The 16891-nt window shown below is 43.4% G+C and overlaps 1 protein-coding gene across 1 annotated transcript in view; it reads left to right on the forward strand.

Moving 5' to 3' along the window:
• Nucleotides 1–16891, forward strand: part of pcdh15 (protocadherin related 15) — a gene marked incomplete at its 5' end in the record, with an annotated part of 501491 nt that overhangs the window by 289846 nt on the left and 194754 nt on the right. Inside the window, one exon of the mRNA XM_033034471.1 lies at nt 15434–15550. Within this exon, the coding sequence (XP_032890362.1) occupies nt 15434–15550 (117 nt within the window). The remainder of the gene's footprint in view (nt 1–15433; nt 15551–16891) is intronic.

A 16891-nucleotide genomic window follows, 5' to 3' on the forward strand; every position in this document is an offset into this window, starting at 1 on the left:
TAACCCCTGACACCCGTACTATTCAATATAAATCATTGGAATAAAGTAAGATCAAACAAATATAATAATATGTGCAAGAAAGATCTGCAGATGCTAGTTTATGCTGGAGTAACTCAGCAAGACAGACAGCATCTCTGGGGAGAAGGAATAGGTGACGTTTCGGGTCGAGACCCTTCTTCAGTTACGATATGTTCAGTTACGTGATTAATGCAGTCTGATGGTGGAAATTATAGTGAGATAAAGCACTTATCCTCAGAACGGCACTAGAGATGCATGCAAGGAAGGATTTGTACACTCCGATGGAAGTTCTTCCTCATCTTTCAACTTAAATTATCTCTGTATAAAGCTTGCAAGAAGTGCAAGTGGTAATAAAATAGAATAGGAAAGCAAGGAACATCTAGGACCTCCATAATTGATGTGACTGCTTTTGTTCGCCTTGCTCAATAAGAAATGAGAGGCAGAATGGAAAATAAAGAAGTGATACTTAAAAGCATATTAAAAAAAAAATCCTTTTGAAACAATATTATTTGTAATAGTAAGTTTCAATGGTTTCAATAGTTACAGGAAGGATGTTGTCAAGCTGGAAAGAGTACAGGAGAGATTTACAAGGATGTTGCCAGGACTCGAGGGTCTGAGCTATAGGGAGAGGTTGAGCAGGCCGGGACTCTATTCCTTGCAGCAGAGGAGGATGAGGGGTGATCTTGTATAAAATTGTGAGAGGAATAGATAGGCTAAATGCATAGAGACTCTTGCCCAGAAAAGGGGAATCAAGACCCAGAGGACATAGGTTTAGGGTGAGGGGGGGGGGGAAAGATTCGATAGGAACCTGAGGAGTATCTTTTTTTACACAAAGGGTGGTGGGTCTATGGAACGAGCTGCCGGAGGAGTCTGTCGTTTAAGACACTTCACAACGTTTAAGAAACATTTAGACATGTACATGGATAGGATAGGTTTAGAGGGACATGGGCCAAACGCAGGCCAGTGGGATTAGTGTAGATGGGACATGTTGGTCGGAGTGAGCAAGTTGAGCCGCGGGGCCTATTTCCACGCTGAATGACTCTATGACTCTAGTCGTTCCCTTACGAGGCTTCCAACTGAGCCGACATATAGGGAAAATACATTTCCTCATTTAACAGTCTTTGTAGTTTAGTTTAGAGATACAGTGTGGAATCAAGCCCATCGGCTTACTGAGTCCGCACAGACCAGCGATCCCCACTTCTTGGTTAGTACAGGTGTCAGAGGTTATGGGGAGAAGGCAGGAGAGTGGGTCTAAGAGGGGGAGATAGATCAGCCATAATTGAATGGTATAGTAGACTTGATGGCCCAAATGGCATAATTCTATCCTATCACTTATGACCTGCTCACCAACACCATTCTATACACACTAGGGATAATTTACATGTGCACCAAGCCAATTAACCTGCAGGTCTTTGGAGTGTGGGAGGAAACAGAAAATTTCAGAGAAAACCCACGCAGGTCACGGGGAGAACGTACAAGCTCCGTACAGACAAGCACCCGTAGTCAGGATCGAACCTGGGTCTGGCGCTGTACGGCAACAGCTCTACCACTACGCCACCATGTACTGCAGAATAGCTGTGCTAACGTTCAATGGCAAATCTACTTTGTATTTGGATGAGTTAAGGCCCTGTCCCATTTTCCCGAGTTACTCACGAATTCCCCCGAGTTTCCCCCTTGATTTAAACTCGGAGAATAATAATAATAATAATACATTTTATTTAATGGGCGCCTTTCAGATATCTCAAGGACACCTTACATAGTAATCGGAATAAAAACATATAATCGGAATAGAACAGGTAAAAAAAGACATCACAGAGACACAAATTAAAAACAGAATTCAATCCAAAAACAGAAAATCAGAAACACAGTGTGAAGAGAGAGCAGCGGCAGCCAAAGCGCGCCAGCGTCCACTCTCTCTTCATGGCAGCCATCTTGGACACAGACCTACAGGACTACAATTAGACAAAAAAATCATCCCCCCACAGTGGGTAGCACTGTGGAGGAAGGCACAATGTCCAGTCCCCACCCCATGGAGAATGTCCGTAGCGAGTCTATAGGAATCCGTAGCGAGTCCGTAGGAGTCCGTAGATATTTCGTAGTGGCTCTTTATGCCAGCCGTAGGTACTCGGGGCATCAGGTAACGTTTTTTCGGGACATCAGGATGTTTTTTCAGCATGTTGAAAAATGTCCACGAGTAAAGAAAATAGCCCCGAGTACCTACGGCTGGCTATTGCCGTAATTCTCCGAGTTTGAATCTCGGGGAAAACTCGGGAGAATTCGTGGGTAACTCGGGAAAGTGGGACAGGCCCTTTACACAGAGAACTGTTTTTTTGCCAGTCCCGTGGTAGACCCGCTCCAAAATATCCACCACTTCATGCGACTCACAACCCCTTGTAATAGTAAGTTTCAATGGTTTCAATGGTTACAGGAAAGATGTTGTCAAGCTGGAACAACTCACAACTTAGAGATTGGCTGTTATTTTTGCAGTGCACTTTTAACTCCATTTCTGCACCAGCAAATGTTTAGCCATTGTTTCTATTCATATATAATGCCACGAATATGAACTTGTGTTTCTTTGACCGTCCGTAAGCAAAACTTCAGGATATTTTTCACAGTCTAATTAAAGATCAGCATCCCATGATAATTATTTTTAAACTACAAGAAAATCGTTTTTATCGTTAACAATAACGATGTTTATAATAATTTTGCAGGAAAACGGAGTACTTCGATGTTAAAGCAATCAAATGTAAGGAGAGTTTTTAAACAAAATTTGCCACTGAAAACAGCATTCTCCTGAGGGCACATATCAACCCGTGTTCAATATGATTGCACTAATATCAATTCACCGGACACTAACTACATCACGCACACTATTAATAGTAATAGCAAGTATTACAGTAATGAGTTTGCTGATACCATTATGAACTATGTTTCAATATCAGGCATATTAATATTGAATGCAATATCAGTATCAAGAATAACAACATTAGGCACACTTTCAGTAAGGTGATGAATATTTTAATGTTCAGCATGATCATTCCAATTTTACGTAAAATGATATCCTGCACTCTCATTTCAATACAAATCCCATTATTTTTTTATGTGGGCCATATTAATATTAATGGCATGCATGTTAATGTTAATGATGAGCAAACTCATTTTAAAATGTTAATTTTAATGCAAAGCAGTGGGTTCTAATACTGGGAACATTAACACCAAAGTTTGTATACAAAAAGTGGGCGAATTGTAGAAACTACTATCAATTTAGCATGATAATATGTGTGGGGATTAAACTTCTTGAGTACAAAAAAAAGTTAATTATATATTTCTATGTGAGGTTCATTAACAATACACATCTATTTTAACACATATGAAATTCTTTATAAAAGACATAAACATGTATCCATTTCTTTATTTCTGTCTGTCCTCATTTACATTTCATCTCTGCTTGCTTTGTTGTTACCTTCTCTCAGCGAACAATGATCAATTTTACATTTTCCTTGATCTCCATCACCTTTGTCTCGTTTTCACACCTTACCTTTCCTTATCTCTGTATCTCCCTCTCCTCTGATTCAGCCTGAAGAAGGGTCTCGACCCGAAACATCACCCATTCTTTCTATCCAGAGATGCTTACTGGCTGTCCCGCTGAGTTACTCCAGCATTTTGTGTCTATCTTCAGTTTAAACCAGCATCTGCAGTTCCTTCCTACCACTTTATATCTTAACCACTTCTCACAGTTTTTTAGTCAAAATCCAGCAGTTAAGACCATAAACCACACGTGTTTCAAAATGAGGATTTGAGTTTCCTTGCCTTACAGATCTATGACATTGTATAATAACAAGAAACTGGTTCATACCAAAGATAGATACAAAGTGCTGGAGTAACTCAGCAGATCAGGCAACATCTCTGGAGCAAATGGATAGACGATGTTTCGGGTTGGGTCCCTTCAGAACACAATTATGACTTTGTATAATTGCATTAACTTCATCTTTAAAGTTTTAGTTTCTCCTCCACAGTGATCACGTATCTTATGCAAATTAACAAATGTGCTCAAATTAAACCCGGATTTGCAATTTCCTACAAGTAAGACAAACTACACTCACGCATCAAAGTTTAATCGCCCGAAGCCTTGTGCAAAACAAAATAAATCGTTCATTCATGCCAAAGTGGAATTATTTTCAGATTTTTTTTGGTTTTAATCAAACATATTTTTTATTATTTCACAAAATTATTTTATCTTTCTATTTTACTGGCCATTCTGCACCCTCACCCTTACCCAGTCTGATAGACATGCAGAATATTCTGGTTTTCAATTAACTTGTCAAAGTTTTTAAGCAACAAGTTGAAACAAGGACCTGCAGATGCTGGCTAATACACGGAAGGACACAAGTGCAGGAGAAACTCAGCGGGTCAGGCAACATCACTGCAGAGCATGGAGAGGTGACGTTTCAGATCGGGAACTTTCCTCAGACGGGTTCCAACCCGAAACGTCGCCTATACTTTTATTCCAAACCTGTTGCCTGACCCACTGAGTTGCTCCACCAGTCTGTGTCTTATCTTTGGTATGAACCAGCATCTGCAGTACCCTGTTCTACAACCTGTCATGCTTTGTCCTGTCGTTCCTCCCTCCCAGATTTCTCCCACCACCCTCGGCAATCAGTCTGAAGAAGTGTCCCGACCAGAACCGTCAGCTATCCCATGTTCTCCGGAGATGCTGGCTGACCTGCTGAGTTACTCCAGCATTTTGAGTCTAACTTCATATGAAAATGCCACTTTATTCAGCTACCATAGCTCTCTCCCCTCCCCTCCTCATGTTAATACATCAAAGAAAACACCAAATGCTGTAGTTTGACTCCAACAAATGATTGTTGAATGTCCATTGATAACACACCGTCTCCAAGTGTAGATTAATTACATGCCAGCCTTTAACATGTTGGTCAGTTCTCAAGTTCATTCCCTTATCAAGACACACGGTTGAAATGGTCTGCTTTGTTTCATTGTCAGGAAAGAACTGCAGATGCTGGTTAAATCGAAGATAGACACAAATTGCTGGAGTAACTCAGCGGGACAGGCAGCATCTCTGGGGAGAAGGAATGGGTGACGTCACCCATTCCTTCTCTCCAGGGATGCTGCCTGTCCCGCTGAGTCACTCCAGCATTTTGTGTCGATCTTTGTTTCATTGTCAATTGTCCTGGGGAATGGGGATTCTTGAGCCCATTCTTTGTGGCCGGCAATAAGGATCTTGCAAAGTTAACGTCCAGAACTACCCAGATCTCTTGACGGCACAGTGAGCCAGCTGGTAGTGATGCTGCCTCAATCCTAACCTGTGTGTGTGTGTGGAGTTTTCACTTTCTCTCTGTGTTTCCTTAAGGTGCTCCAGTTTCCATTGCACATCCCAAAGGTGTGTGGGTTTGTAGGTTAGTTGACATTTGTCAATTCCCCCTGATAGACCCAAAACGCTGGAGTAACTCAGCGGGACAGGCAACATCCCTGGAGAGAAGGAATGGGTGACGTTTCGGGTCGAGACCCTTCTTCAAACTGGTTAGGGAAAAGGGAAACGGGAGATATAGGCGATGATGTAGAGAGATAAAGAACAACGAAGGAAAGATATGCAAAAAAGTAACGATGGTAAATGAATCGGGCCATTGTTAGCTGTCTGTTGGGTGAGAACAAGAAGCTGGGGCGACTTGGGTGGGGGAAGGATGGAGAGAGAGGGAATGCCGGGGTTAATTGAAGTTAGAGAAACCAATATTCATGCCACTGGGCTGTAAGCTGCCCAAGCGAAATGTGAGATGCTGTTCCTCCAATTTGCACTTAGCCTCACTCTGACAATGGAGGAGTCCAGTGGTATCTTCGGTTTACACCAGCATCTGCAGTCCCTTCCTACACAATACCCGCTGGTGTTGGGAATGGAAGCGATAGCGGGACAACATAGAACTGGTGTGAAATGGTGATCAATGGTTGGGCGAGTCCAGAACCAGGGGGCCACAGTCTTAGAATAAAGGGGAGGTCATTTGAGACTGAGGTGAGAAAATACTTTTTCACCCAGAGAGTTGTGTTTATGGAATTCCCTGCCACAGAGGGCAGTGGAGGCCGTCAATTGGATTTAAGAGAGAGTTAGATAGTGCTCTAGGGGCTAGTGGAGTCAAGGGATATGGGGAGAAGGCAGGCACGGGTTATTGATAGGGGACGATCAGCCATCATCACAATGAATGGCGGTGCTGGCTCGAAGGGCCAATGGCTCCTCCTGCACCTATCTTCTATGTTTCTATGACACTGTGGGCAGAAAGGCCTGTTCCCATGCTGTATCTCTGAACTAAATTAAACTATACTAAATATTACCTCATAAGTTTGAGAACCAGGTTATTGGATCCTGGGGAAATCAGAAGAATGTGGTTTTGATTCTAATTTACTTCAAACTATGATGATCGGCGTGGACTCAGTGGGCTAAACACCCTAAACTCTTTAGTTTAACATTGTCTTTAATTTGAATGATCAGCACGTAACCTCCCCACACATATGCCAGTACATTTTTCTTCTATAAATGTTATTTGTCTGATACAGACTATTCCACTTCACACATTTTACCCCCCTGGGTCTGATAATGCCTGTTTTGCTGTTATGGGCATTTTCCTTGTGCCCTGCACCTAGGAAGAAGTGTAGAAGTGGTTGGAAAATGTGATTTCTTTCAAGATTCCTAATTATTAGTAATTTATTATTATTATTATGTCCCCACAAAATGCACAAGAAAATGGGTTCCATGTGTTGCTTTAAAGTTGCTCCCTCCCAGTACCAGAGACCCGAGTAATATAACCATATAACCATATAACAATTACAGCACGGAAACAGGCCATCTCGGCCCTGCAAGTCCGTGCCGAACAACTTTTTTCCCTTAGTCCCACCTGCCTGCACTCATACCATAACCCTCCATTCCCTTCTCATCCATATGCCTATCCAATTTATTTTTAAATGATACCAACGAACCTGCCGCCACCACTTCCACTGGAAGCTCATTCCACACTGCTATCACTCTCTGAGTAAAGAAGTTCCCCCTCATGTTACCCCTAAACTTCTGTCCCTTAATTCTGAAGTCATGTCCTCTTGTTTGAATCTTCCCTATTCTCAAAGGGAAATCAACTCTGTCTATCCCTCTCATCATTTTAAAATATCCTGACCAAAACAAAAAAGATTTGTTGTTAAACCATTGTTATCTGAACAAGGGTCTCGACCCGAAACGTCACCCATTCCTACTCTCCAGAGGTGCTGCCTGGCCCACTGAGTTACTCCAGCATTTTGTGTCTATCTTCGATTTAAACCAGCATTCCTACACATTGTTATTTGCCATCTGTCTCGTTGCTTGTGCTGCCTGTGTGGAGTTTACCTGAGGCCAGGTGGGTTTCCTCCGGGTGCTCCGGTTTCACCCCATGTGCCAAAGACATGCGGGTTTCCAGGTTAATTGGCCTCTGTAAAATTGGCCCTAGTGTGTAGGGAGTGGATGCGAAGGTGGGATAACAGAGAACTCGTGGGAGAGGGTGATCAATAGTTTTGCATGGACTCGGTGAGCCGAAGAGCCGTTTCCATGCTGCACCTTTCAATCGATCAATTCAATCAATCAGTCCTTACGCACAGCCGAGAAACTCTCCATCAATCTGGAGTGGCACATGCATAGACAGTGGCATTTATAACATAATATCGTTTAATCATTGATATAATTTAGCAGTAGTTTTTCATCCTTAAAAGCTTTCTCAAGTGAAATTTTTAAAAATTGCATAGTTTTTCTAAATTGATTTATTTTTAACTGAATTAAATACGCAAATTACAGAACTATTAAAATTATATTGGCCATATAAATCTTCCCGAACATTGTCAGTTGAGCTAATTGAAACAGATATATGGTCCCCTCGAGTGTCAGCTTAGTTTTGTGTAATCTTCTGAAACTCATGTAATGCGCTCAAATAGCAAGTTATCAACTTGGATCACAATAGCAAGTGCTGGATAGAATGACATTGCAAATGTAACAAATGTATTGCTTTATATAGGGGATTGGAATGGGATTTGCTGTACATTTGGTATAGTCATAGAGTGATACAGTGTGGAAACAGGCCCTTCGCCCCAACTTGCCCACACTGGCCAACATGTCCCAGCTACATTAGTCCCACCTGCCCGCATTTGGTCCTTAACCCTGCAAACCTGTCCGATCCATGTACCTGTCTAACTGTTTCTTCAATGTTGGGATAGTCCCTGCCTCAACTACCTCCTCTGGCAGCTTGTTCCATACACTCGCCACCTTTTGTGTGAAAAAGTTACTCCTCAGATTCCTATTAAATCGTTTCCCCTTCACCTTAAACCTATTTCCTCTGGTCCTAGATTTCCTACTCTGGGGAAGAGACTCTGCACCCACTCGATCTATTCCTCTCATGTTTTTAAACACCCCTCACAATTTTATGTTCTTCTGACTGTGGAGAACTTAGGGCTACACGCTGAGATTTCTCGTCTGACGAAGAGTCTCAACATGAAACGTCACCCGTTCCTTCTCTCCAGAGATGCTGCCTGTCCCATTAAGTTACTCCAGTTTTTTGTGCCTATCTGGGATGTCATTACACCGTCTCTGATACTGCTGCAGCATTTCAAATTTAAAATGGATGCATTCACTTTAACAAAATCTGCCTTACTTTAATGCTCAGATTACAACTTGATCTCTAAGGCGTAGTATGGATGAAACAGATGGCATCAAATTATTGCTGCCGCACATATTCTGGGTTGCTTTGAGGATGGGGAGATGCCAGCAGGCAGTAAATCAGTGGGGATTCAAAGCCCGCTGTAAACGTGTGTGATTAAATATGTATTCTGATTAGTAATTGGCTTTAACCCAAAAGGTGTGCAGTTTATATTTCCTTTAGCAGGCATCTCCTTCAGGGTGGCACGGTGACGCAGAGGTAGAGTCGCTGCCTTATATCGAGTTTGCACGTTCTCCCCGAGACCCACGCGGGTTTTCTCCGAGATCTTTGATTTCCTCCCACACTCTATAGACGCAGAGGTTTGTAGGTTAATTGGCTTGGTATGAGTGTAAAATTGTCCCTTGTGCGCGTGGGGTCATGTTAATGTGCAGGGATCGCTGGCCGGCGCTGACTCGGTGGGCCGAAGGGCCTGTTTCCGCGCTGTGTCCCTAACCTAAACTAAACTAAACTTCAGCGGCTATGCAGAAAATCAATTTTCATTTCAGAACAGGTGTGATCATGCCACAACGCTGAATTAGCAGGGTGCTGATTTAACTTCGCAGTGCCTTTTGTAACCTCTTCAGCACTGGTATAATGGAGAAATAATTTGAAGATAAGCAAGGAAAAGCTATTTACATGCAATAAGGATCGACTGCCGAGCCTCTCTGTAGAAAAGTGCATCTTGCGGCACTTAATTACAAGTCCTTGTATTATTCAGGCTGATGAGATGAGGTTGCCAATTTGTTACAAGCCATGAATACTCTCTGCAAAAAGATTTCTTGTCCAAGACGTTTCAGGCCAAAGACTGTGCTGTTGACTAAAGCAGAGGTTAATTAACATATTCTAATTGTAGCAACAGAATCATCATTACTCACTTGTCTTCTTGTTCCAGAATGAAACTATTTGCTTTTCTGAAAATGTGAGCTTTTTTGTTTGAAGGCACCCACTTTGGTCAAGTTGTCAAACGAGTCTTAATTCTCGTTAGGCACTTGATCTTCAAGCAACTGCAGGAAAGACGAACATTTGCCTGGATTTCAATCTCATCTCAGAACAAACCCAAGCCTGGTTGATAAATAAATTGCCTGTCCAACTTGGGTGTCATTTGCACGTCAGGCAGATGGCGCGCGAAGATTTTTGCACATCACAAAATCCTGGGGCGCCACATGCGACCGCGCGCCACTGCTTACGTCACCACGCACCATGTGTGCGTAATGCGCACCATGAGTGCAGCACGTGCGCGTCACGATGTGCGCGTCGTTGCCTGGGTCACATGTTGCCTGGGTCACATGTTGCCTGGGTTTCAACAACTAAGTTACAGAGATAGGTTGAATAAGTTAGGTCTTTATTCTCTGGAGCGCAGAAGGTTAAGGGGGGACTTGATAGAAGTCTTTAAAATGATGAGAGGGATAGACAGAGTTGATGTGGACAAGCTTTTCCCTTTGAGAATAGGGAAGATTCAAACAAGAGGACATGACTTCAGAATTAAGGGACAGAAGTTTAGGGGTAACATGAGGGGGAACTTCTTTACTCAGAGAGTGGTAGCGGTGTGGAATGAGCTTCCAGTGGAAGTGGTGGCGGCAGGTTCGTTGGTATCATTTAAAAATAAATTGGATAGGCATATGGATGAGAAGGGAATGGAGGGTTATGGTATGAGTGCAGGCAGGTGGGACTAAGGGAAAAAAGTTGTTCGGCACGGACTTGTAGGGCCGAGATGGCCTGTTTCCGTGCTGTAATTGTTATATGGTTATATGGTTGTTATATAAATGATGTCGCGTAAATGACTCGCAAATGCCGCCCAAGTGGGACAGGCCCTTTCGGAACTGCAGATAGACACAAAATGCTGGAGTAACTCTGCGGGACAGGCAGCATCTCTGGAGGAAAGGAATGGGTGGCGTTTCGGGTCGAGACCCTTCTTCAGACTGAGAGTCAGGGGAGGGGGAAACTAGAGATATGGGAGGGGTGAAAACGACAGATCAAAGCAGACGATGATCAAGGAAATGTTCATTTTTGGCGGAGGGGAAGCTGACAATGGGGCATACAAACGGTAAAATTAATCAGGAGTCCAGTGAAACTAGTAGGAGATCTAGGGTGGGGGAGGGAAGGAGAGAGATGGAAAGCAAGGGTTACCTGGTTAGAAAAATCAATAATCATACAGAAGGTAGATACAAAAAGCTGGAGTAACTCAGCGGGTCAGGCAGCAGACCTTTTCTCCATAGATGCTGTCTGACCCGCTGTGTTGCTCCAGCTTTTTGTGTTTACCTTTGGTTTAAACCAGCATCTGCAGTTCCTTCCTGTTCAATATTCATCCTGCTGGGTTGTAAGCTGCCCAAGTGAAATATGAGGAAGTACATGTGCTGGTTTAAAAAAAAGACGCAAAGTGCTCGGGGTAACTCTGCAGTTCATGCAGCATAACATGGATAGGTGAGAAGAGGGTGGCACAGTGGCTTAATGGTAGAGCTGCTGCCTTACAACGGCAGAGACCCGGGTTGATCCTGACTATGGCCGCTGTCTGTACGGAGTTTGCACGTTCCCCCTGTGACCACGCTGGGTTTCTCCGGGCACTCTTGTTTCCTCCCACGCTTCAAAGGTTTGTAGGTTAATTGGCTTCGATAAAGTTGTAAGTTGTGAAGGATAGCGTTAGCGTACGGGGTGATTGTTGCTTGTCAGCGCAGCTCAGTGGGCTGAAGGGCCTGTTTCCACGTTGTATCTAAAGTCTAAAGTGAGAAGAATCCTGACCCTAAAACGTCTCTTACCCATGTTCTCCTGAGATGCATTTACATGTTGTTATAGTACCAGCCTCGACTACCTAGCTTAGACTAGTTTCTAAATGGGGGGAGAATCCAGAAATCGGAGGTGCAAAAGGGACTTGGGAGTGCTGGTGCAGGTTTCCCAAAACGTTAATCTGCAAGTTGAATCAGTGGTAAAGAAGTCAAAAGCAATGCCAGTATTTATTTCAAGAGGGCTGGAATACAAGGACAGGGATGTCATCAAGTTCAAGTTCAAGTGAGTTTATTGTCATGTGTCCCTGTATAGGACAATGAAATTCTTGCTTTGCTTAAGCACACAGAAAATAGTAGGCATTTACTACAAAACAGATAAATGTGTCCATATACCATGATATAAATATATACACACATGAATAAATAAACTGGTAGTGCAAATAACAGAAAGTGGTTGCTAATAATCAGAGTTTTGTCCGAGCCAGGTTTAATAGCCTGATGGCTGAGGGGAAGTAGCTATTCCTGAACCTGGTTGTTGCAGTCTTCAGGCTCCAGTACCTTCTACCTGAAGGTAGCAGGGAGATGAGTGTGTGGCCAGGATGGTGTGGGTCTTTGATGATACTGCCAGCCTTTTTGAGGCAGCGACTGCGATAAATCCCCTCGATGGAAGGAAGGTCAGAGCCGATGATGGACTGGGCAGTGTTTACTACTTTTTGTAGTCTTTTCCTCTCCAGGGCGCTCAAATTTCCGAACCAAGCCACGATGCAACCGGTCAGCATGCTCTCGACTGTGCACCTGTAGAAGTTAGAGAGAGTCTTCCTTGACAATCCGACTCTCCGTAATCTTCTCAGGAAGTAGAGGCGCTGATGAGCTTTTTTGATAATTGCGTTAGTGTCATGCTGAGATAAACAAAAATGCTGGAGAAACTCAGCGGGTGAGGCAGCATCTATGGAGCTAAGGCAGTAGGCAACGTTTCGCTCCGAAACCCTTCTTCAGACTGTCCTGCTGAGGCTCTGTAAGGCGCAGGTCAGGCCGCATTTGTAGTATTGTGAGCAATTTTGGGCACCTTCTCTGAGGAAGGATGTGCTGGCCTTGGAGAGGGTTCAGAGGAGGTTGACAAGAATGATCCCAGGAATGAGTGGGTTAACCTATGATGAGCTTTTGACGGCACTGGGCCTGTGCACATTGGAGTTTAGAAGAATGAGGGGAGGGGGAGGGGGGGGGGGGGGTGGGGGGGCTCATTGAACAGTACCAAACAGAGAAAGGCTTGGATAGAGTGGATGTGGAGAGGATGTTTCCACTAGTGGGAGAGTCTAGGACTAGAGGTCATAGCCTCAGAATTAAAGGGCGTTCCTTTAGGAAGGAGATGAAAAGCAATTTATTTTGTCAGAGGGTGGTGAATCTGTGGAATTCTTTGCCACAAAGCCTGTGGAGACCGCCAGTGGATATTTTTAAGGCAGAGATAGATAGATTCTTGATTAGTACGGGTGTCGGGCTATGGGGTGAAGGCAGGAGAATAGGGTTAGGGGAGAGAGATAGATCAGCCATGATTAAATGGTGAGTAGGCTTGATGGGCCGAATGGCCTAATTCTACTCCTGTTACTTATGGCCTTATGACACCTCCTCTGGCAGCTCGTTCCACGTACCCACCACCCTCTGTGTGAAATTGTACGTATTTAAAAGTCAGAAAGTTTCCAAATATGGTTATCCAGTGCAAGCCAAATAAAATTAATTTTGTTAATGGGACCAAGATATGTTGCTGATTGTAGCTCCTCTCTGAGCAGCCTTTTCAGCCATTATACAGTTTATTAACTTTACATTTAAAATACAGAATAGTTTAAATACTAATTACTTGATTTCCATTGGAAAACACCTTAGCTGTTAGGAATTTACAATCTGTTACCTATTTTTTCCCCGCAAGCATAGCTTAATGGGCAGGTGTATGCAATGTATAAAGGTATATATTAGTATAGTAGTATAGTATAGTATATCTTTATTGTCATTTTCCTGAGTACTCACATACCCAGAGGAAACAAAAAAACGTTGCTCAACCAGTGTCCATTCAGTGTGCAGTAAAAAATAAATAGAAATAAAAATACATATATCATGAACAAATTAAACACTCTACTCTCTACTAAACATCAACAGGCGTTCCGATCGGCAGCGGCACGACAGTGGCTCTGCTGCAGTGTGTCCAGGTTGATGGTTGGTGCGCGATACTTTGGCAGGGGGCAAAGTCCTTTATCAGTCTTATAGCCTGCGGGAAGAAGCTGAGGAGCATCCTGCTGGTTTTGCAGCTAATGCTCCTGTACCTCTTCCCAGATGGCAGGATGGAGAATATGCGATGCGATGGGTGGTAGGGGTCTTTGATGATGGAGATGGCTCTGCTGATACATCTCTTCCTGTATATGTCCAGCAGGAAAGGGAGTGGAGCACCAATAATCCTGCTGGCGGTCTTCACAATCCTGTCTAGTTGGTGCCGTTCGTACGCCTTGCAGCTCCCGAACCAGGAAGTGATGCCGTAGGTTAATGTGCTCTCGATTGTCCCCCTATAAAAAGTCCGTAGGTGTGTAGTGGGGAGACCTGCTTTCCGTAGTCTTCGGAGAGGGTGTAGTCGCTGCTGGGCTCTCTTGACCAGTGCTGTGGTGGTGGACGTGGACGTCCACATCACATTAATCGCATCAATGACTGATATCGGACTGCTGATTGCCACAAAGTGCTCGAGCAATTGCACAAAAGGACACAAAGCGCTGGAGTAACTCAGCGGGTCAAGCTGCCTCTCTGGAGAACATGGATAGATGACTTTTGGGGTCGGGTCACTACTTCGTTACTCCAGCACTTTGCGTCCTTTTTTGCAATTACTCCAGCACTACATGTCCTTTTGTGTGACATGTTCTCCCAGAGATGCTGCCTGACCTGCTGAATTACTCCAGCACTGTGTGTTCTTTTGTGCAAACCCAGTATCCGCAGTTCCTTTCTTTCTACTAGAGGAATGTTCAACATGGTTAGAATTTGCATTATTGATCTCACGGCTATGATTTAACCTCCTGCTAGTCAAACAATACTTCATTGGCCTCTGCAAAATTGCCCCTAGTGTTTGGGGAGTGGATTGAGCAAGTGGGATGACAGAACCAGCATGCGAGTGGGTGACAATAGACAATAGACAATAGGTGCAGGAGTAGGCCATTCGGCCCTTCGAGCTAGCACCCGGTGAGCACCGCCATTCACTGTGATCAATAATCAGCGGGCCGAAGGGTCAGTTTCCATGCTGTATCTCCGAACAAAACTCTAAACTAAATTTAAAATGTCCTTCAAGCTGAAATGTTAACTCCACTTTTCTTTCCAGAGATGCTGTTTGAATGTTTCAGTTTTTTTGTTTTTAATACTGGTGCAAATATTGATATTTTCTATGTGTCGTGTTACAAATATGTGAGCGTTAAAAATAACCACAACTCCAGGCTGTATGCCTAAATTAGCAGAATAAGCAGAATAAATAAATATGCGGGTTAATTGGCTTTGTGAATAGAATGAATGAATGAATGAATAGGTCTGAAGAAGAGTCTCGACCCGAAACGTCACCCATTCCTTCTCTCCAGAGATGCTGCCTGTCCCGCAGAGTTACTCCAGCATTTTGTGTTTTTCTTACGAATGGATTTTCTTTTGATGAATATAAAATGAATCCATGTTTAAGAAAGAACTGCAGATGGTGGAAAAATCGAAGGTAGCCAAAAATGCTGGAGAAACTCAGCGGGTGAGGCAGCATCTCAGACTGAAGAAGGGTCTAGACCCGAAACGTCACCTATTCCTTCGCCCCATAGACGCTGCCTCACCCGCTGAGTTTCTCCAGCATTTTTGTCTACCTAAAACAAACCCATAGTTGTATTTGTGTCATATTAAATGTAATATCAAATTGTTGGATATATTTTAATAAGTGAGTTCACTATTTGAACAATTAACTCAAAGTGCTTTTTGTTACAGGATATGAATGACTACGCCCCTGTATTTAGTAAGCCTCTTTATAAGGGGCTGGTGGCACCAGATGCTCTTAAGGGGAGTCTCATCACTGTCGTGTCAGCTGAAGATGTCGACCCTCCTGTGAGTTGCACTAATCCAAATTCAGAAATGCAAAATGTTTTTGTAGTCAAAGTTACAGTATTTCTTTAGAAACATAGAAAATAGGTGCATTGGGCCCTTCGATACGATCATGGTTGATCATCCAAAATCAGTACCCCATTCCTGCTTTTTCCCATATCCCTTGATTCCTTTAGCCCTAAGAGCTAAATCTAACTCTCTCTTGAAAACATCCAGTGAATTGACCTCCACTGCCTTCTGTGGCAGAGAATTGCACAGATTCACAACTCTCTGGGTGAAAAAGGTTTTTTTTCCTAATCTCAGTCCTAAATGGCCTACCCCTTATTCTTAAACAGTGACCACCCCAGGTTCTGGATTTCCTAAACTGTGACCCCAAGTTCAGGCGTCCTCAGATAAGTGTTTTTGTCTTCCATTGTGAGGTTGTGTTGTTAAAGATCCAAATTTAGGTTTAGAATATTTGTGTTACAATCATACAAAGCATTATCTAAGTTACAATATTTCTTTCTGGTGAAGCCTATGAGGAGTTTTTTCATCTACAGACATGCTCCCGGTGCTCTGGGTTTCCTTCCACATTCCAAAGACATACAGGTTTGTAGGTTGAAAATAGACAAAAAATGCTGGAGTAACTCAGCGGGACAGGCAGTATCTCTGGAGAGAAGGAATGGGTGGCGTTTCAGGTCAGGATCCTTCTTCAGACGTCACACATTCCTTCTCTCCAGAGATGCTGCCTGTCCCGCTGAGTTACTCCAGCATTTTGTGTCTATCTTCGGTTTAAACCTGCATCTGCAGTTCCTTTATACACAGGTTTGTTGGTTAATTGGCTTTGGTAAAATTGTAAATTGGCCCTCGGGGGTAGAATAGTTGTAGTGTATGGGGTGATCACTGGTCGGCACAGACTCAGTGGGCCAATGGGCCTGTTTCAGCCTAAAAAAGTGTTTTTGTCTTCCACTTGAGTTTGTGTTATCAAATGAAAATGAACCAAATTCCGGTTAAAAATATTTGTGTTCATAAGATCATAAGAAATAGGAGCAGAATTAGACCATTCGGCCCATCAAGTCTACTCCGCATTCAATCATGGCTGTTCTATCTCTCCCTCCTAACCCCATTCTGCTGCTTTCTCTCCATATAGATAGATAGATTCCTGATTACTACATGTGTCAGAGGTTATGGGGAGAAGGCAGGAGAATGGGGTTAGGAGGGAGAGATAGATCAACCATGATTGAGTGGCGGAGTAGACTTGATGGGCCGAATGGCCTAATTCTACTCCAATCACTTATGACCATGCAACTGGTGGTATGACACCTCCTTTAATCTGGTCAAAATTACAAGAGCGCACTTGAAATC

This window comes from Amblyraja radiata, chromosome 15 (assembly GCF_010909765.2).
Source record: "Amblyraja radiata isolate CabotCenter1 chromosome 15, sAmbRad1.1.pri, whole genome shotgun sequence".
Classification (NCBI taxonomy): domain Eukaryota; kingdom Metazoa; phylum Chordata; class Chondrichthyes; order Rajiformes; family Rajidae; genus Amblyraja; species Amblyraja radiata.